This window comes from Enhydra lutris, unplaced genomic scaffold (assembly GCF_002288905.1).
Source record: "Enhydra lutris kenyoni isolate GAN:26980312 unplaced genomic scaffold, ASM228890v2 scaffoldscaffold68, whole genome shotgun sequence".
Classification (NCBI taxonomy): Eukaryota; Metazoa; Chordata; class Mammalia; order Carnivora; family Mustelidae; genus Enhydra; species Enhydra lutris.
The window spans coordinates 5,943,790-5,969,015 of NW_019154152.1; the positions used below are offsets into that span (position 1 = coordinate 5,943,790).

The window sequence follows — 25,226 nt, forward strand, 5'->3', positions numbered from 1 at the left end:
GTCTGGAATAGTTTAAATAACATTAAAAATCATCTTTTTCAAAGATTATATAAAACTCACTTTCAATATAAACTGTGCCCTGTGATATTTTGTATTTTATTTCTAACTATGGTGAAATGCACATAACATAAAATTTACCGGCTCAATCATTTTTAAGTGTGAAGTTCAGTGATGTTAAGCACATTCACATTGTTGAGCAACCAAGCTCCAGAATTCTTTGCATCTTGTCAGACTGAAACTCTACACGCATTAAACAAAAACTCCATATTTCTCCCTCCCCCACCCCAGTCCCTAGTAATGGTGGTTTTTGTGTTTATGAATCAGACTATTCTAGGTACATCATATAAGCAAAATTGTACAATATTTGTCTCTTCGTGCCTGGCTTAGTCCACTCAGCTTATAGTCCTCATGGCTCATCCATGTTATAACAGGTGTCAGAATTTCCTTCCTTTTTAAGGTTGAATAATATCTCATTTTATATATACATACACACACATATGTGTATATATATTTACACAAAGTGTATATATAATGTATATATGTATATATAATGTGTGTATTTATATACACACACACACATTTTTCATTATTCATCACCCATCAAAAGATACCTGAGTTGCATCCACCTTTTGGCTTTTGTGAATAATGCTCCCATGAACATGGGTGTACAAATATCTCTTCAAAAGCTTGCTTTCAGTTCTTTTGGGTATATGCCCAGAAGTGGAATTGCTGGATCATATGGTGTCTTGTGATATTTTAATGGCAGAGTTTTCATTTCTTTTTAAATCTCTTCTGTTTATTGGCCGATTCAGAATTTCAACTTCTACACTCAATTTTATTAATTTTCTACTTTGCCTGAAAATCATCCACTTCTTGGTTCACATGTATTTTCATAGGCTTACACATGTTATTGTTATCATTCTTTAATCTTTTCTGTACCTGTGATATATCTCTTTTCTCTCTTTTTTTAAATTTTTAGTTAAATTGCAGTCAGTTAAAATGCAGCATAATATTAGTTTCAGGTGTGCAATACAGTGACTCAAAACTTCATACAATACACAGTGCTCATCACAAGGGTCCTCCTTAATCCCCATCACCTGTTTCACCCATCACCCCACTTACCTCCCCTCTGCTGACCATTAGTTTCTTCTCTATAGAGTCTGTTCCCTGGTTTGTCTCTCTTTTTTCCCTCTGCGTTCGATTTTCTTTCTTAAATCCCACATATGAATGAAATCATATGGTAACTGTCTCTCTCTGACTGACTTATTTCTCATAGCATAATACTCTCTAGCTCCAACCACATTGTTGCAAATGGCAAGATTTCATTCTTTTTTTACGGCTGGGTAATATTGTACATTTTTGCCTTTTTTTTCCCCAACCAGTTTTGCCTATTCTGTGCGTCTTTTCAAGGAATCAAGTTTGGGTTTTAATTTTTCTTTTAATTATTTTTTCTATTGAATTAATTTCTGATCTTGACTTTATTAATAATATCCTTCTATATTCTTTTGGCTTAGTTTGTTCTCTTTCTGATTTCTTAGATTAAATACCAAGATTGCTGTAGTCCTTTGTTTGTTTGTTTAATATTAAAAAGCATTTAAGGCTATATTTTTTCCTCTAAGTACAGCTGTGTCCCAGAAATTCTGCATGGCACTCTCTGTTCTCTTTTTCATTACTAGATGATATGCAATTTCAGTTTTGAACTTATTTTTGATCCACTAGTAATTTAAGGGAGTATATCTTCATTTCTAAGCAGCTCATGTTTGAGGTCTGGAAGTTAGCTTTATTTGACATTAATATTGCTGTTCCTGCTTCCTCTCTGTTTGCATTTGTTTGGTGTATCTTTGCCCATTGGCTTTCTTCTCACTCTCCTTTGTCACCTTGTTTGGGAGTATTTCTTGTAAACAGCATTTGGCTGTATTTTTATTAGTTAACTTATTCAATCTGTCTTTTGATAAGGGAATGCAGTTAGTGTAGTAACTAACTGTGTAATAACCTGATGTACTTAGCTTTTTCTTTTCTCTCTCTCTCTCTCTCTCTCTCTCTTTTTTTTTTTACTTTTGTTGGCTTGATTGAAATTCTGGTATTAAAAATGGAGGCCAGTTTACTGAAATAAGATGAAGAAAGATTTTGGAAGAAATATCAAGAGTTCAATTCGGATTTTAAAATTTAAGATGCCTTTGAGACAGGCGCCTAGGTGGACCAGTAGGTTAAACCTCTGCCTTCAGCTCAGGTCATGATCTCAGGGTCCTGGGATGGAGTCCCACATCTGGCTCTCTGCTCAGCAGGGAGCCCGCTTCCCCCCTGCCCCTCTCTCTGCCTGCCTCTCTGCCTCCTTGTGATCTCTTTCTGTGTGTCAAATAAATAAATAAAATCTTTAAAAAAAAATGCCTTTGAGACATCCAAGTGGAGATGTCAAGAGAGCATTTAGAAATGCTGGAGTGGAACTCAAAGCAGAGATCCTAGTGAAGGTCACACACACTGGCAGCTATGGATGATACCCTAGGGGAAGGTGTTCTAAGATGGCCCGGGACCCAGTCCTGAGGAAAGCCAACAGCTAAAGACTGGAAGAAAGAGGAGAGCCAGCAATAGCTAAGACAAAAGGCAACATCCATGGTGGGGGCATGAGGAAAACCCAGACAGCATGTTAGTATAGAGAAAAATCATGTTCAAGAAGGAGGGAATGAACTTCATTATTACATGCTGGGAGGTCAGGTCAAGGGAGGCCTGAAAATAATCCCTTCGTGACATTAAAGTCACTGGTGACCTTGGCAAGCCTTGTAGAGACCTGATAGGAGTTGGTGCAGGGAGAGGGGGAGGGAAGGAGTCAGAAAAGGAAAGGGAACGGGTGGGAAGTATCTCAAGAACAACGTGAAGTTTAGGGACTTCCTTTGCTTGTTTTGCATGAGCTCCCAGAAAGGTCCAGCAGAAAGGGGACATCAAAAGGGACAGGAAGAGGGGCACCTGGGTGGTTCAGTGGGTTAAAGCCTCTGCCTTCGGCTCAGGTCATGATCCCAGGGTCCTGGGATCGAGCCCCACATCGGGCTCTCTGCTAGGCAGGGAGCCTGCTTCTCTTCCTCTCTCTCTGCCTCTCTCTCTGCCTCTCTGCCTACTTGTGATTTCTCTCAAAAAAAAAAAAAAAAAAAAAAAAAAAAAAAAAGGGACAGGAAGAGCCAACAGAACACCTTGACAAGTGATAGCAGGTGGGCCCTGGGGGTTGGGGTGGGGAGACCATATTTGCCACTGCTTGGGGAAAGAAGGTGCTTGAGACCAGGGGTCTGTTGCTGATGCTGTTGGTAAGGCTAGGAGTGCAGACTGGAGACAGGAAGGGGTGGGCCTTCCTGTCTGATTCCTTCTCTCATCTGAGTCAGGTAGGAGGTGATATCATCTGCTGAAACTGGAGTGGGGCAGGAGGACCAGATGGTTGGGGAAATGAGAAGGAAATGAAATAGAAGTTCAGGAGTCTGGGAGAGCAAGTATGGCCTCAAGAGGCCCTCTAGGCAGGGAAGGGCAGTGGAAGCAAAGCCTTTGATCTGCTGTATGACCTTGATCTAGTGCCCTCTGTGGCTCCTGCTGAGCTCCACTGCCACCAGGCAAAGCCGCAGTGGGAGCTGCTCCCCTATCATTGTCCTGGCTCATTCTTGCCCACACAGCCTTTCCCTTCATGCCCATCATGTAGCTAAGACAGGTCGAAACATAAAAGCTACACAAATACCAAGTATCGGGTCTCAAACCTTTATAAAAATTAGCCCCCAGATCTGGTCCTCTGATTCTTCTCTTCAGTAGCCTCCTTTCCAAGAAGTTGGGAGACCTTCTGGGAATGCTTACACGTGTAACCCAAGCACTCTCCGGGCACTGTGAGATTTTGAGTTCTGGAAAAAAGTCACTTTCTCTCTAATAATTCCAGCATTGGAAGCATGGGGTAGATGGGCGTGAGGTAGAGATGCCTCTCGTGTAATTACAACTGCTCTCTATGCTCCTACCATCTTGTCCTCCATGCCATGCACGTGCTGCTGCCAAGGCCACCAGGCTGCTGACCCCAGCTGTGACCCAACCTGTGTTGACGCAGCATGGAAATATCCCCTGCTTCTAGTGACCAGCTCTTTCAGGAGGGTATCCCCTAGCAGAGCCATGGGCCCAGAGTGACTGGGTCCCTCATTTGTACCACTGCTCTCCTCTTTCTGGGGCCTTGGTTGGGAGTGGGTCAGGCCCAGCTTAGTGCTGTATCTGAAACTATTGCCCCACCAAACTCCAAGCCTGTGGTTCTGTCTGGTCCCTTCTCAGGAACCTCACTCTCTCTCCTCCAACATGGCCGCCGTTAGGGACCTCGGTCTTCATGGTAGGTCTGTCCATGTCTGAGTCTCAGCTGTGGACTGAGTTCAGTGTCTTTCACCAGGGCTTGGGGCTGGGCTTCTGTTTCAGTATCCCTGAGGACTCTGTGAAGGTTAAGATCTCTGCACTCTCTTTTTCTCTACGAAAACTAGGAGAATAGTCTCCTAAGAGCTTACCAGATCCTGGTTAGGGTGGGGGTTGGGGCACAGGGTTGGCTGGGGGACCTCTCAGGCTGGCCCTTCTGAGTATAAACTCTGGCCAAGCAGAGACTCTCACTTCAGCACCATGCTCATCCACATGGGGCCCTTACACAGATTAGAGAAGGGTGCTTTCTCTGAGTGGGTGCAGCCTACACCAGGCCCATGGTTTAGAAGCAGAGGCCGAATTTCAGCCCCCTCCTGCCCGCTTGGCTAGCTGCCGTAGCAGAGGGAACAGCTGACACGAATGTAGGCAGTGGCCATGCCTAACTAAATAACATGGAGATCCAAATATTGGGCCAACAGAGGAAGCATATTCCTGGGTTCTGGTCCCATGCCATCTGAGATTCTGGTTGGGGGGGAAAAGATGCTGCCCAAGTGTCTCTCCTTCTGAGCCACCATTCCTGTATCTCATGTTCAGGAAAGCGGAGTTCCTTTCCCTGACTCTGCAGCTCCCATTTTCTCTAGTGACCCAGTGTAGACTCTTGATATGGTATCTCTCCTCCCTCTCCAGGGGAGAGCTCTAACACTCCCCTCAGGGGCTGATCTCATCCCCCAGGCCTCAACCAAATAATCCACACACCCCTCAGAGACCAGAGCCTTCACACAGAGACACCCACTTAGAAGGACAGAGAAGAGCTGTTTCCTTAGAGGATTTTTGAGAAGTGGGCCAGGGTTTCCTAAGCAGAGGAATTCCCTGAGAGGAGTCCCTTGAGCTGGAACCTACCAGATACATTCAGGGACAGGAAAGCAGTCCAGAGGGCGGGGCAGGAGTGTCAAGGTGGTTGCTGGCTATCAACAGAGATCCGTGGAAAGAAGGGGTAGGGGTTGTCACAAAGGCTTCTTCAAATCTTGTGGAAGGACCTGAAATAACAGGATAAGTAATTCGATTTTGTCACATGGACCATGGAGAGCCATGGAAGGTTTTTGAGAAGGAGAGTGGCAGGGCCAGATCCTGACAACAGAAGGTGTCTCTAGCAGCTCGTGCAGAATGGTGAGCAGGAGATTTGCCACCCTTGGGTGTGGTGTGGTTACATTCAGTGCCAGTGGAAGACTGCGAGTAGCAGGCTTGGAAGATCATTCTGAAGAGCACCTCTACGCTCCCCTTTTCTTCACCAAATTGATTATCATTCAGTCATTTCACAAACTTTTCCAGATACTGTGTGGGTCCAAGTGCAGGACAGAGGAGGGCAGGGAGACCTAGGATGAGCCTTCCGGTCCCTCCAACCCCCCACCCCCCCCCCCCCCCCCCTCCCTTCCTCCCCCCCCCTCTCTTTCCCCTCCCCCCTCTCTTTCCCCTCCCCCACCCCACAACCCCCACTCCCCCCATTCCCCACTCTCAGCCTTCTCCCCACCCCTCAGTCAGAATGTGTTTTGATAAGTGGTGGCTTGGGGACAGCATAAGGGTGACAAACTGTGCCCCTCCCCACCACCAATTAAATTTTTTAAAAAGCTGCTATGGAAGGAGCGAATATTAGTTTCCTGATTTATAAAGCCAAATGGATTAAGCTCATTCATTGCCTGAGGAAACAAAAAGGAAATCTTCAATACCTCTGTGCACATTGAGAACAGGAACAATACTGGTCTTTAGAAAGCAGAAACCTAATTTGGGGGAATCAATTACCCTCTGTGTCCCTGCCTCTGTGGGCTCTCATACTTGCTCTCTCTCAATAGAGATTTCCTGGGAGGTAAAATGTGAAGTTGGTCAACCACAGACACACCCTCGGTTCAGCCTGGCAGACAGGAGGGAAGAACTAGGCAGAGGGTGGGTGGCATCGGGTGGGGGTGCGCCTGGGTGGCAGGCACCTGTGGAAATAGGGGTAGAGGCAGGGGCGGGGAGGGCTGGGGGTGGGGTAGGGTCGGGGGCAGTACCCAGATGGGCCAAGGAAGCGGAGCATGGGAACCAGGGGTTTGAAAAAGCGGGTGGGCTGGGGGAGCAGGGGTGGCGGGGGAGGGGAAAGCATAGCCCATCCAGTGCAGAAACACCAGCCACCACTTCGTGATCCTCACGTTTCTCTTCTGTGTTCTGCATTTAGCCCGTGGGCTTGAATGTGCAACCGGCAGTGCCGGGGCAGTTATGAAAAAAAAAAGGGGGTGGGTGGATGGGGCACCCACCACTGTATCCAAGGAGTCAAATCCACAAAGTCACGCAGAGAAGCGCTCACAATCTCACCGTTGCTGCGCTGGGTCTCAAACCCCGGCCCGCAGTCCCCAGACCCAGAGCCACACCCAGCCCGATGCACTCACAATCACATGCACGGTTCCCCCACTCACACCCGCGCGGCCACAGACTCAAACTCCCACCCGCGATCGCACCCATTCCTCTACCCCCACGCTCTTCGCCTCACGCTGCGGCTCACCACCCCACACTGCCCTCACTCTGGCATGCGGTCACACACACACACACACACACGCGCGCGCGCGCGCGCACGCAGTCGCTCACACGCACACACTCTGGCTGTGCTTTTGTGTTTTGTCAGAATTAATGAGAAAAGTTCCCGTGCCCTGCGGGTAATTAGTGTCCTTGGAGTTAAATAAGCTAATGGCGGGCACCTCTGGCCCAAGCAATTATGTTTGTGTATTGAATAATTGATTCAAAGGGGGGAAGGGCCGCTAATCAGATCTGAGCATAATGAATTGATTTAATTAACAGGGGAACTGAGGGGCCCTGGGAAACGCAGGCTGCACTCGGCAGCGGCTAGCGCGGCCCGCGCGGACGAGAACGGGCGCGCGGCGGCGGCGGCGGCGGCAGCGGCAGCGGCAGCGGCTCCGGCCCGGCCCGGGCAGCGGCTGCTCCAGTGGCTCCCGCGACCCCGCGGCGGACGGACGCGCCCCCGTCCCCGTCCCCGGGACGCGCCGGCCGCACCGCCCCCCCGCCACCCCCCAGAGCTCCTTGCCCGCGGGGCTGAGCGGCCGGCGCCGGTCCGCCCGCCCCAGTCCCCGGCCGCCGGCCGCCGGTCGCCGGGCGCGGAGCCCGCGCGGGGCCGGCGTGAGCAACGCAGTCGGGCGGCGGCGGAGTCCGAGCCGTGCGCCCCTCCGCGTCCTCCGCCCGTGCCGCTGCTGGCGCCGCCGGGGGACCATGGTGTTGGACCAGGAGGACGGTAGGTGCCCGGGGTTGGGGGTGGGGGCGCGGGCGGCGGCGGCGCGGGCCCTGCCGAGGCCACCCCGCTCGCGTCGCGGCGGCAGCGTCCCCCGCGCGGGCCTCGGCTGGCTCGGGCCGCTCGGCTTCTTCCCGGAAGCGCGGCGCTGGGTGTGCGCGTGGGCGTGCGTGCCAGGGTGCTGGGCTCAGCCCGCGGGTTCCTTAGCGGGGTCTGGAAGTCACCCGGGCCGCCGCGGGCCCTCCAGCCCTGCACGCTCCGGCCGGGAACTTTCTCTCAGGCTCTTGCTGTCTCGCAGACACTGGAGCGCCTCGGCGACCCGCGCCGCCGCGGGCTTCCCCGCAGTGCCCACAGCCCCCAAGTCTCCTAGGCTTTCTGGGTGTCTGCGCGCCCCCCTTCCGCACCCGACTGCGGAACGTCTCCCCCAGGGGGATATCCAGAGAGCCTGCAGACAAACCGGCAGGGCTCGGGGGTCCCTCAGATCTAGAACTTCACAGCTGCGGGATGGGTGACATTGCTTCACCCCTGACAGCCCCCCCTTCCTCCACCAAGTGTGTCGGGAGTTGCCCTGCTGGCTAGGGTCGGGTCCTGTATCCAGAATATCGGGGTGGGGGGGGGGCGGATTTACCTTGAAGCTTATGAAGTTTCAGCTTCATAGTCCTTTGGTGGTCATTTTGTGTTAGCAGGCTTGTATTCCTTTTCTTAAAGAGCACCCCCAACCCCTAAATTGCATAAGTAAGCTTGGTTCTCGAAAAATCTGGATCCACGCCTGAGTCCAACTCACAGCTTTCCCACTGTGACTACCAATTTGCAAGAGAAGGCACAGCCAGGCTGCCCCATAGAGCCATTCCCCGGGGCTAGGCAGTTCCTCAGTGCCTGGGGGATGAAGCCCAGAGCAGGAGGCTGGGAAATTTGAGGCTACGACGCAGCTGCTGGTGTGCAGTGAAGGGTCTGGCTGCCTGACCTCTCTCTCTGGCCCCACTAGTCCCTTGTCCCAGCCTACCAACTCCCATTGTGGTCATCAACTGTCCTGCTTTGCCCAGAACCAGCTGGTTTTAGCACAGAGAGGCCTGCCTCCTGGGAACCCCTTCAGTCCTGGGACAAACCAAGACAGTTGGTCAGCCTACATGCACAACGTTCTCAGAGCTGTTGTGCAGGGGTGGCTTGGCCAGAGACTTGCTTCCTGGGGGAGCAGATTTGGCCTAGGCCTCCACCAGGCCTAACAGATATAACTGTAGCTTCCTCGACAAAGGAGGAAAGTTTGTCACCTTCTCCACTTTAGGTGATTGCAAATTCCTGTATTTAGGCTGCTTTTGTGTTAGTAGTGGGCAGAGCAGGGCATCTGAACTTGGCCAGCAAGCATCCTGATTGTACTGCAAAATCTGTAGGGTCACTCTGTCCTGTCATCTGTTGCGGCCACTCCAAATACATCTGTGAGCTTCACCTGTGAAGCCACCCATCTTGGAGACGGCTGCACTGTGTTGGAAGCAGGGCCCTCAGGCTGAGATACATCTGACAGCCTCCACTGAGTTCTGGAATATCTGGTCTGCCCAGGCCCCGGGGCAGAGTTTCCTGCCCCTCCACCCCACCCCACACACACCTCCCAAATCCAGTGCAGGAACCCTTCCTCAGGACTTTCCTGCCAAGTACAGGGACAAACTGCTAGGACCTGTCCCAAACTTTGAAAGGCAGCCAGTAGTACCCCCTTTCTCCTCACCATAACCTGGGGGCTGATCAGCTGCTGGTCTGTCTCTGCTGTCCCTGGAGGCATCTCAAAGACATTCTGGAGCACTCTTGACAACATTGACCTGAGAGTACATGCTCATTGCCTGTGGACTATGTTGGGTGAAAACCACCTCCCCCAGCCCCAGGGTATCTGAGGATTCCACTCTGGTGTTGTGGGTGGGCCCCTGGACTTGGAGACAGCTTGGGTGGGGGTAGGCCCAGGCACAGGACTTACCTTCCTGGCCAGCAATTCCCCATGAGCTGAGAGGGTGGCTGCCAGATGGGTGAGGCTTATGTTTGGCTCTGTCCCTCCAGTGGGCCCCTTCCTGGCTAAGAGTTCCAGTCATCTAAACCCTCCAAGACTTGCTGGGTAGCTCTGTAAAGTGGAAGGCCTCTTCGGAGGCCTTTTTCCAGATCACTGTGGAAGCTCGATGTTCACAACTGGGGGTGCAGAGAGAGCCGCCTGTGGACACAAGCAGCCCTTCACACACAGTGGTGACCCCCTGCTGACATACCCTACCTGCCTCTTCAGCCCATGGCTCAGAACTCCAGGCCTGCTCCCATCCCTGAGGTGGGGTACAGGGCGCCCGACTCCCCAGAGGGATGCTGGTGGGATGGCTGCTAACTGGGTAGCTTGGAGGCTTGAGGAAGCTGGTGTTGGGACAGATCCCCAAGCCCAACATGAGCAAGAGAGTGGGAAAGTGCCTTCAGCTAGTCAAGTCCTGGGCTGTGGGTCAGGGCCAGACCCTTGAAAGGGAGGAGGAGCTGGCCTTGGGACTTGAGAGGAAAGCCGCAGCCTTTATGAAGGGAATGCCTCCCCATTCTGAGGGAATGCCCACAGAGGCATCTACAGCCAGAAGCTACCCCTTGCCAGCCTGTCAGGCCCATTGCCTGTGACACTGTCTGGCCCCCAGCTCAAGCTGGGGTGACGGGTTGGTACGAAATGAGCCCGTGGCCAGCAGAGTCAAAGCCTCCCTCAGACCCTCGGGGTATAGCTCTGGCTGTAGTGGCAGGGGAGAGATCAAGCTTACAGTCCTGAGGGACAGTGAGGCTGAGCAAAATGATATATTTAACATCAAATATACTCAAGGACTATTAGGATTAAGTATTCTAGATGAAGGGGAAAGCGAAACCCTCTGAGCTGTGGATGAGGCATCTCATTAGAAGCAGCCTCTCTTCTGTTTTCTCAAAGACTGACTTCCCCACTTAGGCTGGAGGAAGATGGGCGGCAGCCCCACTTCCCCATTCCCACCCTTGCCAGGCACTCTGCTTTGGGACCTTCCGCTGGCTTCAGGGGCACCGCCTGGCCTCCAGGTTTCATGTATACTCAGTAAGTCCCCGCAATGTCGGGGTGCCACAGTTTACAAGGCATGTTCACAACCATTAGCTCATCTGACTCCCACCACAACCTTGGAGAGCAGCGCAGTTCTCCCACGTCACAAACAGGGAAACTGAGGCCCAGACAAAGTGATTTGCTAAGGTCCACCATTGGTAATAGGCAGAGATGGGATGAAATCTCAACTGGTGGTCCTTACCTTCTCCTTGCCTGAGTCTAGTCCTCAGAAGTGTCTGCCAGGGATGAACCTCTGACATGTCTTTCTGAAGCCCTCCTTGAGCTATAGAAAATCGTTAATATTTCCATCCTCTTGGATCACGGTACTGTGAAGGGGGAAAAAAGAAAAAAAAAAAAGCTCTTGGTATTTAAGATTGGCCTTCCTAGTCTAGGCAGCCTGGCACTAACCTCAAGCTCTTGGAGGAGAAGTAGGGTTCGGGAAGAGAGGAGATGAGCACTGTCTTCCTTCCTGCCTCCTGAGGTACGGAGCAAGGATTTTCAACTCCGAAATAGCAGGAACCTTTTGTTCACTCTGGTATCATAAGTGCCTTAGAATAATACATGCTCAATAAATAGTTTTGGAAGGAGAAAAACCTTCAAGGCCACACTGTGCTTGCTCAGAGAGAAGCTGAGACAGGATTCTGCTCCCTAAGGAATTAGGATGCTCTTGCGGGGGTTGGGGGGCTGCGTGCTGGGGTAAGTGTGATGCTAGTTTGTACCCTGCAGAGGGCTAACTTTGCCAAACAATCCAGGAGGTAACAAGAACCCTCCGGCAGAGCTGGTAGGAAGGGAGGGTACGAGATCAGAGAAAGATCGCCCAGCTGGGAGGGCGGTCAGAAACTAAGGCTGACGGGGTGGGAGTGGAAGACAAGGGTGGTCCACCAGACAAATATCTGGGATGAGGACCCTGGGTGCTGCGCAGAACCAAGCGCCGAGCTAGGGCCGAGCGACCTCCAGGTGGCGCTGCGGAGCCGGGCAGCCGCGCGTCTCCACTCCCCATTAACCCGGGAGGGAGGGGGGCCTCGGGAAATGTGTGCATTTATTCAGTAGCAGAAGTGCAAACCTCATACATTGAGGGAGAAAGGCAGCGGGAGACGGCCGCCGAGATTCCCCCATCTCTTTGAATATAATTTTAGATTGAGATTCAGATTAAATCCGAGGGGAAAACACTTTATGAGGCTGAAAGCTGTGTCGTTGCCAGAGCCAGGGTTATGAGCTATCAAATGCAATTACATTAAGACAGATTATACTGGGCAAATTGAGCCATTTAGAAGGTGAGAATCAAAGAAACGGCTCTGATCCTCTCTTCCCCCTTCTCTCTCCCTCTCTCTCTAAATTGCAGTTCGTAGTTCCTTGCAATTCTGAGGCACAAAAGTAGGTGAGACTGCTTTTGTATCTGCGAAGTGCTTCGCTCCTGAATGTAATTCTAGCTGAGTGCAATCTAGGTTAAGAGCCGGACAAGCGGGTAATTAGAGCCCGCTCGCTGCCCGAGGACCGGCCGCCCCGCCGAAGCGCGCCCGGAGTCGGCGCCCTTCTCCCGGTCGAGCCGAGCTGCGGCTGGACACGGAGCGCCCGAGATGATGGTGCTGGACAAGGAGGACGGTAGGTGGCAGGCGGGGGGGTTGACGCCCCGCACCCCCTCGTCCCCCTGCGGTGGCGCGCGGGAGCACACGCCGGGACGCACACGCGCCAGGGTTGCCAGGCGGGCGGGGCGCCGGGGGCCGGGGTGCGGGGGCGGCCAGGTGGGGCCGGGGGAGGGGTGAGTGAGCCGGAGGGCGGGCGGTGCGCCTGCCGCGTGGGGCTCTGCGGGGCCGCGTGTAGGCTCGGGTCCCCTCGGATCTCGGCGCAGTGGCGCTCCGTGAGTGGCGTCTCGTCTTTGCGGCCGCTCCTCTTACCACAGCCATCTCCCCCGCGCCGGCAGGGTAACCCAAGAGGAAGCCAGAGCTTGCGGCCAGCGAGACCGTGCTGGCCCCGGGGTGCCCTGCGAGCGAGGAGAAGGCCCGCCGGCCCCTGGGGAGACAGACGCCTCCTGTGCCGGCCCACTGGGTCCCGGTCCCCTGAGCGCGCAGGCGGGAGTTTGGCCCAGAGGAAGAAAGTGTCCTGCCACTGGCCAGTAGCACTGTGCAGGCGAGGTCCTGGAGAGTGGCATGAACTTGACATGGTCAAAAGCTTCAGTGCACCCCAGAAGTCAGAACGCAAGGCCCATGGTTGCTGCAAGCCTCTAGAAGATGGTCCCATAGACCCCAAAGCCTTCCTGACTGGGAGCGCCCTGCAGAAAGGGTCCTGGTGTGTTCAGGAGAGGTTGGGGATCGCAGCCCACTTAAAGGTAAAACCAGGTGGGTGCCTCCTGACCTAAACGCAGAGGCGGGTGGCCACACACTAGCTGTTCCTTGGCTGGCAGGGGCTCTCCTTGCCCTGTAGGTGATGGTTGACTGGTGTGTTGGTGCTATAGGGAGATGAGGATAGAATTGTTGGCACTCATGCTGTCACTTGATTTCTACTGGTAAGGAGCTGAGAAGGTGGTTTGCAGCATGTCACCAGGAATCCTCTTGGATTAACGGTGGTGGCCATTCTCTAACCTTCTACTAGTGAGTCTCCCCAGGCCTGTGCCCTCTGTCCACCGGGTCAGTGGTGTTACTATCATGGTCACTGGGTGAAAATTCCAAGTTAAGTGACTTGCTCAAGGTCACACAGGATGTGCACTTCACTGCTACCACAAGCTGGGGCTCCTAGCCTCCCCACCAGCCCTGAGACCTCCATCAAGGAGGGGCATTTAAGGTGTCTGGCCTGGGGGTGGCATGTGGGGCGGCCTTGAAGGCTATTTCTCAGCAGTATACAGTAAGAGAGGAAAGGGGTGACTAAGTGCTTCTGGCCAAAGGGATGCATTTGCAAGAGGTTGGCCAGGGTGTGACCTCCATCTCTAGTATGCTTGTAGCTCTTTGGGGCCCTCTCCCAGGATCCCTGTGGGGGTCACCAGAGGACTAGGCTTCTGCAGGTGTGTACAGAATGACAAGGAGAAGGACCTGGTCAGGCCAGACGGAGGGAAGAGGCATTTTGTCATGAGCTTGCCAGGTTCTCTCAGACCAGTCATGCCCAGAGCTAGCCTTCACTTTCCCTCTTGGTAAAATGAGGGTCTTGCAGAAGCCGGTGGAGAGGGCCCTTCCTCAGTGTGTGGGGGTACTCTCCTGACGGGGAGATGTGGAACTCAGGGCGTGTCTTTAGCCGTGGCTATTTGGCATGCCTGTTCCCCAGGATCGAGCTAGAACTGGAGAAAACCCAGGCCCTGTGCATGGGAGGCCTCAGGCGGGGAGATTGGTCTCATGCAACAGAATGACCCCACCACTGCCACCTAGGTCGTGCTCTGTGCAGGCACCCCAGAGTCCCTTTGAGCTCCGTGATACTCCAGATTTTCAGATGAGCCCTGAATAGGAATAGATACCTGGAGGTCATTTTAGCCAGTCTCCTGCCTCCAGAAGGCAGTGCACTGCAGCTGCCCTGGGCATGGGTTTCCCCCTAGTCTCCACCAGATCTGCAGAGGAGAGCTCGTGATGCTCCTCGGTCCCTGGCTTAGTTTCGTCTGAACAGAGTGGTGCTTCCTGCAGTTCATACCACCGAGCCCTGGGGCCCAGAGCACCAGGAAGGTAGACAGCTGCAGTCCCGAGGAGCCATCCGGTTCTTGTCCTGCCCAGGTCAGAGGTGTCCTCCAAAAGCAGTCTTTCAGCTCCTACATCTGCCCTCCACTCCCTATTAGAGTCTGGTCTCCTCTAATTCCAGGAAACTCTGAAGGTGGCACCTTCCATTGGGGAAGGGAGAAAAACTCTGGATCGACTCACCTGTCCGTCCGAGCCCGCTGCCTAATTTCTTCCTGGCACTTATGCCCTTCCAGCAGGCAGCCCTGTGGGCTAGGTGGCAGCCTTGCCCCCCGGGGCCCCCAAGAAGCATGTGCCTCCAGGATGCAGCATCGCACCCTTTGTCTGGCTGCAGCAGGGACTCGGGGCCCTTATTAACCACCCCCAATGCCTTTTCTCCACCTGACAGCATCTTGTCGGAAGAGGCCGGGGCTCCTCTGGTTGAAGTCAGGTCTGCCAGCTCCCGAGGACCAAAGCTCTTGCTCTGCTGGGCTGCAGGGCTTTCATGTTGCACTTCTGAAAGATAATAAAATATCAATCGCCTTGCCGTAGCAACGGGTTTAAGAGACTTTCTGAAGTATTGAATTGTCAGAAAAAAAAATTTTTTTTTTTTTTTGCTTTTAAGCACAGTGCATTATTAATAAAGTAATCCATTAGGTCGAGCAGTGAAGGGCCACCACAGAGAGGAAAGATCTGTTTTGCAAATGGTTAAACTTCTGGTTTTAAGATTAATTGCTTTCATTTGGACGCTTGATCTTGGCCTAGCCATCTCCACTTTACTGGAACTCAGGGTCCGGGCTTTCTAGATGCCGTCGGGCCTGCCTGTCAGCAAAGGAAGCCCTGCTCCAACTTTCCCGGAGAAAGCGCCCTTCTCTCCCTGGCACAGGTACTTGAACTGGCACTCAGCTGGGGGCCTTCCAGGGAAGCTTGTAGGCTCAGGGAAGCAAAGGGCACTCCTGCTCTGAAACAGATTAGCCCTTAGGCCATTGGAGAAGGGGGCTTGAGTACTCAGAAACAGGCAGCCGAGGGTCCAGGCAGCCCCAAGAACAGGGAGAGCCTTGGGTTGTGGGGGACTGGGCAAGAGGCAATGTTGCAGGTGCCCTCTTAGGGGTGCCGGCCTGTCCCCAGGTGCGTGCTGGAGAAAGGCAGGGAAGCTGCCTCTGCCAAGGCCCCGTAGGAAGACTGGGCTGCCCACAGGAAACAGCAGGCGGGTTGCAGAACTAAACACCAGACATTGTTCTGAGAGCATTTTGAATAAGTAAAATTGCCTAAGGAGAGTGGAGCTGGCCTGAGGAAGGCCAGACAGTGAGTCTTCAATTGTTAATGACCGCTGCGAGTGTGGCCTCCACAGTGGACCTGGGTGACCTGCCAGGGCGGCTCTTGGCTATTCCTGGGTACCGACCAGCTTTTGCTCGGCCGTCAACAGGACCTCCTGGGCTATCCCATCATGCCCTGGAGTGCAAACAGTCCCCAGCGTCTCTCCCAGCAGAGTGTGGCTAGGACCCTTCCTGGCCCCAGAGATGGAGGCAGGGAGTGGGCCGTGATGCTTGTCCAGTCTGGAGACCCCAGCGGGGTGGCAGGAAGGCAGTGCCCAACAGGCACCGCTGCCTGCTGAGGGCATGTAAAGGCCTGGTGAGGCCAGCGTGGGGGGCACCCGGCCTGACACCTGCCCGCAGCCTGGAAGAGGAGGGTCCCCATCTGCACCGCCTGTGGCAGCTTTGGCAGCAGCTACCTCCCAGCCTTTGGAAATGAGGCTTTACAAATCTTGAGCAGCATGTACGAGCTGCTTACCTTTCCTGCCCCAGTTCAGCTGGGCGGAGAGCCTATAGAGACGGGTCTCCCTCACCCCCTCCCAAAGCCTTGCGTAAAGAAGCAGGTGCTTCTCTCTGTTCCCCGCTCTTCTGTTCATTTGCCCACACAGAGCACTAAGGGGGTGGGGGGCGGGGGACAGGGAAACAACATAAATTGGTCTGTCGTCCAGAATCCATGTCTCACTAATGTACCCAGATTAACTCAACTGTAAATTGTCTCCTTGGATGGCAGTGTCTTGCTAAAAGTTTCCCATATGATTCATGATTTGGATTGCTTTTAACGGCTATTGGCTAAGCAAGCCGGTGACTGTACAAGGTGATGCAATTGGCATTAGTGAGGGGAGGCACGGGAGCGTGTAATGCAGTCAATACTGCATTAACTACTGATGCCCAATTACAGGGAGTGGGAGAGAGCCTTTCAGGAGCATTAGGACTGGGGGAAGCTGAGATCACTGGCCGCCGCTCGCCTAAAAGCTTCACCCTTTGCGTGCCGGGGCTTGGTGCTGATGTGGCCACTCACTTGGCCTCTGTGGCTGCCTTTCTGTCTTACTGTCTCTCTCTTTCTGGACATGTCCCACACGATGCTTTTTAGCACATGGAAATATGCATTCTCCCAGAGCCCAGGTCTGCCTCTGGTCCCTCAGAGAGCTGATTCCCCACCCCAGCCAGAGTCCAGAATCAGACCTGGAGGCCACCCCACCCACTCCCATTTAAGGAGCCTCCCAGCAGGGCCCATTTGTGAGCAAGACCAAGAACAGATTTATTTCTGTCTCTCTTCCCTTGGGACAGACAAATGATGGCCAGCCAGCATTGGTGGCCGCCCCTCTGCAGTCATGGGCAGAGGAACGTGAGGTTGGGCCTTGGCACGGTGGACTGTGGGGCGTGGTTGCCAGAGTTGGGAAGTGGCCATGGTTGGACAGGACCTTCTCTGAGCCCAAGACAGAGCTGGGGAGCCTACTGGGGGCATGGCCCAAGCCAAGGTGGGGCTTCCAGCAAACGTGGGCTGCCTCTAGAACTGCCTCCACCCAGGGCACAACTGCCCCCAAGTAGCCAGCAGGCCAAGGCTGTTGTTCAGACCCACTTCCAGGGCCCAGAGGAACCCCCTATTGGGAGGGCCAGCAGACAGGAAGGAGTTAGAGAGCAAGGTAGAGAAAAGGGCATCGGTGCCACAGTGTGCCAGGAACCAGTGGGCTGGCTGCCACCTCTGCTGTCCTGCTAAGCTCTCCAGGTCTGTCACGTCCACTGTGGGTTTGTGCCCCATGCCCACCCAGTGCTGAGGTTGCTCTGCCTCTCTACCTTCTCATCTCTACAGTGAGAACAGCTGCATCTAACTGGTTGGGAGGCTAATTAAGATTCAATGAGATGGAGTCCATGTATACGCTTGATAAGCCAGGAAGCCTCCTGCCTGTGTGAGGTGACTTTGTGCTCCACCAGCTACCCTGTGATCAAATAATCCGCTGCCCGATGTGGTGCCTTGTTCACTCACTCTCCCTCTTCGTTTATCCATCATGGCCATTGATCACTGCTGTCCAGGAGGGAGGCTGACTTCACTACTTACCGCCACTGGCCAGATTCCCCAAGGCAGGTAGCATTGTAGGAAGGAGCCCCCAAGACCACTCTCTGCAAGCGCTTCCATCTACAGGGGGATAGGCAAGGCTGAAAGTGGGCAGGAGGGTTGCCTGGCTTATGTAGGGAACCCAGGGTTCCTTTCAGGGTTCTCTGCCCAGCTTCCATGTCCTCTAATCCTTGCCCCGAGGCATGATGAGGCTGGTGGTAGGAAAGTCTGATCAGGAGGAACATCACCTGTCCTCTTGCCAGGTGCCCAAGTATCCCAGTTGTGGCCCTAGTCAGCCTGCTGACTGCCCACAGGACATGGTTCCATCCTCACATTAAGTCCTGCTGGCAGGTGCTGATGGGCACTAACCTGGCCCAGGTCTTCAGGGACCAGAGCAGCCCCAGAGATGCATATGACATGTAGCCCATCCAGCCTGCCTGCCCTGCCTGGAGTGGAAGGACAACTGAGTCACGGAGGGTGTCCTCTCCTTCTCAGGCTTAACTCTTCCCGGTGCTGCTAGAGTGAGTTTGCCTGGCAGGCCTGCATGCGGGATAGGACCACACCAGTGGGGTCAGCTTGTATGGGCCTACGGGAGCTGATCTGGCACATTTCTCCCCCACTCTTGAGTTCAGTGACGTTACACTGGTAGCGGGAAATGAGCCATGGGGGGTATATTAAACCCATGGATGTTGAAGGAGCCAACTGTGAAGTGTTTATCAGCACACAACTGGATGGCATTCATCTGGGGCTCTGGCCCTACCCTGTTTCTGTTCTGTCACCACCGGGCCTCTCCCTCCTGCCTAGCACCTTTCTCCCAGCTCTCACTACAGCCAGGGCCCTGGCCTGGGCTGCCCTGTCATGGTGCCAGAGACCTGCTGCCACAATAGCAGTTGGCCTTGTAGGAGCCTCTGGATGGTCAAGGCCTCTTACAGACTGTTCCAGGCCAGGCTCAGAGTCCATCCACCCTACCTAGTAATAAGCTGGTGTCCTGTTGGAGCATATTCATTTTGTGTTTTGTCTAAGGCAGGCGTCCGCAGAGGACAACACAACTTGGGGCGAATTAAAAGCAGGGGGTGTGAGAGGAGTGAGCAGGCTGGTCCAGGTTGCCGGGGCAGCTGTCCCAAGGAGCAGGTCAGCTGGGTCATGTTGCATCAGTAGCTCCTACCTTCCGCCTCTTCCCAGCTGAACTTCCTGGAGCGGCCTGCTGTCTTCAGGCACAGCCTGCTGGCATGATTCAGGACACCCGGGTGCTAGTCCCAGCTGACTGTGGTGTGACTCCAGACAACTTACTGGACCTCAGTTTTCACATTCTGTAATGGGAGCAATACCTAACTGGCACCTAATGTCCATGTACACTACTTGATCAACCAGGAAGCCTCATGCTTCTGTGCAGGGACCTCATTCTCTGCACAGATACAGTGTGATCTCTTTGGCTTCAGCCTCCCAGTCTTTAGGGCTCCTGTAAACACGCTTGCTATGGCATCACTGAACCCTTGCTGGAAACTGAGGCGTTGTGCTCTGCACGTGTATCAGTAAGTTATCACTGCATAACCATCCACCCCCAAACTCAGAGGCTCAAAACAACAAGCATCCATTTAGCTCTTGAATCTGTAGGTCAGTGCTCTAGGCTGGGCTTGGCTGAGTGGTCTCTCGGGTCTCAGCTGGACTCTCTTGTGCCTGGCAGACGGCCGATCTCCTGGACGCTGGGGGTACGAGCATCCCTTGTTGTCCAGCAAGCTCTTCTGGCCTGTTCTCATAGTAGAAACAGGTCAGGAGGGAGAGTGGAAGTACACAACGTTTCCTGAGTCCTGGGCTTGGCTCTGGGAGGCTTTCGCTTCTGCCACATTCCTTAGGCCAAAATAAATCACAAGGCCAGCTTGAATTTGGGGGCAGGGTGGGGGTGGTCAGATTCTGTTCTTGAAGGGAAGAGGTGGAAAGTCACATTGCAAAGGTCATGCATACTACCAGCAGGAGGGGTAGAGAATTGGGGCCATTTCTGTACTCATTCCACCAAAGCATCTTCCACGTATGATCTCATTGAATACCCTGAACCACCCTAGGAAAAAGCCACACGTATTATCCTCATTTCACAGATGAGAAAACTGCCATACAAAGAGACTGTGTAATTGGTCGCAGGTCCCACGCTTGCAAGGGCCAGAGTTCAGGCCATCTTACTGCAGCAGTGTGCTCTGCAGCCTTCCTGTTCCAGCTGGCGGACTTGGAGGTGGGCGAGAGGGACACTCGGGGAGGGCTCAAGGGCGAGGGGGTGGAGCCAGCAAGAGGATGCCTGGGGACAAGGGGTGGGAGGCTGGTGGTCAGGGCAGTTCTTCCAGGGGGCTGCTATTGGATGGCAGGCCTGGAGGGGAACCACAATGAGGTCAGCCCCCACTGCCTCCTCTGGCTTTTCCGCTCTGCCCTGTGATGCCACTGGACAGGTGGAAGGGGTGAGCAGCTCCCGTGCTGACTCAAGCCTGGGTCTATATGCAGATACAGCCAGGCGGGAATCAATTCATTGGTTAGCCCCTTGCCTCAAAACGGGGCGGTAAGTGGGCTGGTGAGAGGCCTGTGTACATTCATAAACCAGCTGATTGAAAAGCAATATTTCAGATAAATACAAGCCAGCGATCTATCAGTGGTTGTAATAAAACCCAGGCTTCAGGCTGTGATTTTATTTTGAAATAATAAGAATTGCTTGATTCTTTTTACTTGAGTTACCATGGTAATTCCGGCGTGGAGCAGTGTTATATTGATTTAGAAAGTGGACAGTAATATTTCTTTTGTGTTATTCTGTTTCTAGGCCTTGATTTCTAATTTCCACTTGGAGATTACTTTTATAAATTTCTTAAGTCCTTCCACTTTTTTTCCTCTCACAGTATAATTTTCCTCTCATACGCCACTATGTTCTGAGCTTATTGGTTTGCTCTTATTTTAAATTAAACTTGCTGGTTTCAAATATTGAAATGACATCTTTGTCTGTGTCTGTACTTTGGTTTAGCAAAATATTACAGTCTGACGCTTTCTGCTTAATAATTTAAGGGAGGCATTCTGTCGGCCCTCACTGGGTGCCGATAACTTATGACTCAACCAACACAGGCCTTAAACTCCTGACATTTTAATATTGTGTGGCGGGAGCGGCTGCCCCTCTGCTCGGAGTCTCAGTGGAGAAAAACCCGTGTGGGAGGGAGACCTGTTCTTCCCACGTGAGAGGAAGCAGCTCTGGCACGGGGTTCCTGCAGCCCATGGCCTGCACCTGCTTTGTCCTGTCTCTCCCCTCCCTGAATCTTTAAAAACTCTCAATGCCTGATCCCTGGTGTCTGGGAAGAATTGTGTGGGGGCTGCCTATGGGTGCCATCGGATGCTGGATCTCTGTTTCTCAGCTTCCCCATTTGTTAAAGCAAGCGGAACTAGCGTGGGCTTTGAGTCAGACCGTGTTCACATCCCACCTCTGCCACTTACTGATTCTGAGTAGTAAGTTGCGATAGTAGTTATGACCCGTCAAATGGGTGTGGTCACTAACCGCCTTTTAGGTCCGTCAAGCCTTCAGTAGGCCAGGCTCTTGCCAGTCTTGTAGACAGTTGGTATAGTTGCCTAAACTTCATCAGGTCTTAGTGAGGAGCAGGGGAGAAAGTGGACGTGGTTATACCTTGAAACACTTACTCTGCTCCAGACACATGTGGGGTTTGGAGCCCTGGCAGGCTCGCTCTTTGGAAAGGAGCCTTGGCTTCAGGAGGTGGGTCGGATCCGCCCACTTTCTTGCCCGCCCAGCCTGAAGCAGGGGCATCTGTCCTCTGGGCTCCTCACAGTACCCCACAGCAAGGACTGGACTCCTGAGGGAAACTCACAACAATATGGCTTATAGGGCTGAGATGGGTCTGCAGGATGCCCCCTCTGTGGCCTGAGGAGAGGCCCCTGTCCTCTGTGGTATGCCAACGCTTTGCTGACATGAAGACGTGAAGACATATGCCAATGCATATGTCTTTGCTACCTATGGCTGCGTAACAAATTATTTCACAGTTTAGCATCTTTAAACAGCACTCACTTGTTAATCTCATTTCCGTGGGTCAGGAGTCCAGGTCCAGATTAAGCTGGGTCCTCTAGCGCAGACATTTTTTGCAGACCGTAATTAAGGTGTTGGCTGGGGCTGTGGTCTCATGTCAAGATTCATCTGGGGATTGAGCTTCCCAGTTCACTCATTTCATTGTTGGCAGGATTCAGTTCCTCCTGGGCTTTTGGGCTGAGGGCTTCCATTCCTCACTGACTGTGGATCAGGGTCAGCCCTCATTTCCGTACCACATGGGCCTCTCCAACATGGCAGCTTGTTTCCTTAAAGCCATTGAGAGAGTGTCTGCTAGCATGCAGGAAATCACAGTCTTTTATAAGATGTGACAAATCTGATCACAGATGTGACATTCCATCACTTCGGCTGTATTTTATTCCTTGGGAACAAGTCACTCAGCCCAGTTAGAACTCAAGGAAATGGGGGGATTACACAAGGTCACAAACACCAGAAAATGGGGTCGTTGGACCCCATCTGAGATATCAGCCTACCGTGAGAGGTCAGCAAACTCTGGCCCTAGGTGGGCAACAGTGTAGCTGCTCCCAGAGAGGATGAAACGTCAGCTCCATCCCCAGAAGGCCCTTTGCCTCTGCCTCACACCACGGAGGGCCACAGATATCTCAAGGCCTTTCATTTAATCTTTGCAGCCCCCTTGGGAGGCTGGGAGATTGAACACTAGCCCCATTTTGCAGAGGAGTAGGTTGTACTCAGAGAGGGAAAGACACTTGCCTAGGATAGCCCAGCAATTCGGTCTGTGGCCGAGTTCAGATGAGAACCAGGCCTTCCGTGGGCCTGGGGAGGTAGTGGTAAAGGCACTCCCAGGCCTCCCTGGCCCTGGTGGTGAGAGGCACTAGCACTGACTGTAAGCACACGCAGGGACCAGGGCCACATATGGGAACTGTTAGATTCCTCGTGTCACAGATAATAGGTTTGCGGAGGACACTGGGGGTGTGCCACGCAGCTCTCTGTTAACCAGAGGCATCTCTTCTCACTCACTGGACCCTGGGAGGAGGGGAGAGTTGTTCCTCCCTGAACCAGTCTTCCTGCAGCCATTAGACTGAGGCCTCAACCCCTCTCTCCGGCTGTTGCCCGGCCAGGGGGAGCTGGCATCTTTGAAGCGGCCTGGGCAGAGACCACTTGAGCAGCTCTTCACATAGGAGCAGGACTGAAGGAGGCTTTTCTGTGGGCTGGAACCCAGGGCTAGGAGCCAGAACTCCTGCATCCACAGCCTGGCTCCCCCCACCCTCCTCCCCCCACCCCCGACTCTCAGTCTGTCCCCGGGCAGGTGCCCTCTGCTCTCTGGGTCTGTGCTTCGCCATTTACATTTCAAGGGTTGCTGGCTGCTTGCTGCCCAGTGGTACTGTGTCTGGAGATAGGTCCATGGGGAAGGTGTGTATTGAGGCCAAGGCCAGGAGAAAAACCTCCCTGTCCAGGTTTCGTGTCTTTCTTTGTTGTCCTGGGGTCACAGAAGCAGAGAGCCCAGGTGGGAACATCTGTGGCCTCTGGCCCTCCATACATGGTCTTGCCACATTTGAATCCAGGTGGGCTGTCTCATTTCCAGCTGTTCCCAGGCAGAGCCTCAGCTAAGAGGTAGAGGGGACCCCTGAAGCAGGCCCAGAGCCTGGAAGCCAGTGAACCAGAAGTCACAGCCTCAGGCCTGAAAAGACCCTGGGTAGTTACCCCCTCCCTCGACTTTTATGTTAGGGAAACTAAGGCACCAAGAAGCCTCTGTGTCCTCTCTCAGCTGAATGTCTCAGAGATACTTTCTGAGTAGAAGAGTCTGAAGCCCAGCAGAGGCTGCTTCTGGCCCATGACAGGAAGCCAGGGCTGTACCCCATCTTTTCACCTGTCAGTAAGAGGCTGTCTCTTGAAGGCAACTGCTCTCACTCCAGCCAGAAGCTCTTTCCCATCTGTGAGGTGTCTTGGCAGGGGCAAGGGCTCTGGAAGAACTGAGGGCAGGGGTAGCTTTCTCTCAGGTACCAGGTTCTGACCTCGTACTCAGCCTGGGTGCAGAGTGTGACCTGCCTTTCTGCCCCATGGATGTTTTCACACAGTTCTTTGATCCTCAGAATGCTTTATCAGATCAGTGCTAAAATATGCCTGTGTGTGAGAATAACATCTCATTAATATTATTGAAAACATAAAAGTAAAAAATATGATCCAGGAAAAAAAATCAAAATTGGTTGAAATAATTAACACAAAGCAAAACTGGCAACAGTTAACACTGCACCTGGCAAAATATGTTATTGACTAAAAATTGATGGAGGAATCAACTCTTCCTGAGAAATTTTAGATCTGCCAAAGTTGGCTCAGGAAATATTTTTTTGGTGGAAAAAAATATTTTTTCCACCAAAAAAAATGTGTCAAAAGCTGTAGTTCATAAGATTTAATATGAGCCAAAACTGATCATGAACCGAATAGTCACTTTAAATTTAAAAATAATCGATCCCGATGAAAATAATTTTAATAAGGATTTTTTTTTAAAAATTGTTTTAAGGGGCAGGGGGGAGGAGCTTCAGTAAAATAAGAATGGGGAAAGGGCAAAAAAAATCTTAAACATTAGTGAATAGAAAATTGGTCAAGGAATCAAATTGACTTAATGAAGCTCATTAAGAATTACTTTCTTGATGAAAAATCATCAGTGTTAGTATAATTCTTACTAAAATATATGGCTTAGGGGCCAGTTCTTAGTAGTAGATGCTTAGCAATTATTTATTAAGTCAATAGTGAGTGAGAATGAATGAACAGGCAAAGGAAGTTGGGAGGGGAGCAGAGAGGATCACAAGCACAAAGCAATCTTTGTCCCAGAGAGAGGACAGACTTACACTTTTCTCTTTTTTTCTTTTTTTAAGATTTTATTTATTTGAGAGAGAGAATGCACAAGCAGGGGGGACAGCAGAGGGAGGGGGAGAAACAGACTCCCCACTGAGCAGGGAGCCTGACATGGGGCTCAGTCCTGGGACCCCAAATCATGACCTGAGCTCAAGGCAGATGTTTAACTGACTGAACCACCCAGGCGCCCCAGACTTACAGTTCATTAAGACTTGTACTACTCAGGCATGTTTTCCAGCACCAACCAGCAGTTCTCCAATTCTCAGGGGACACAGACTGGGTGTCCTACAATTTAACTCAATTCTGACACTATCTAGTATTAGCCCCTGCAGGTTGAAGGCTCAGTCCCACTTCGAGACTGCTCCCACTTTGGAGGCCAATCACAAATCCCAGCTGTCATCTCTACTTCTGATCAGGGTTCCCACGATCCCCTCCTCAGGTTAGAGAATTTTCTAGGACGGCTCACAGAACTCGGAATCATTTTCTTACATTGACCCATTCACTGTATAGGATACAGATGAAGAGGTACATAGGGTGAGGTTCCGAGCCCAGGAGCTTCTGTCTCTGGGGAACTGGGTTCCACCACCTTCCTGGCTCCTGGATGCAGTCACCAATCCAGAGCTCATTAAGTCTTGTTCAAGAGTTTCTATAAAGCTTAAC

The 25,226-nt window shown here is 52.5% G+C and overlaps 1 protein-coding gene across 1 annotated transcript in view; it reads left to right on the forward strand.

Moving 5' to 3' along the window:
- Positions 1–7,549: 7,549 nt before the first annotated feature.
- LOC111159577 (LIM domain only 1) overlaps positions 7,550–25,226 on the forward strand; it is a 40,176-nt gene continuing 22,499 nt past the window's right edge. Inside the window, exon 1 of the mRNA XM_022522106.1 lies at positions 7,550–7,627. Coding sequence (XP_022377814.1) covers positions 7,606–7,627 — 22 coding nt within the window. The 5' untranslated portion in view covers positions 7,550–7,605. The remainder of the gene's footprint in view (positions 7,628–25,226) is intronic.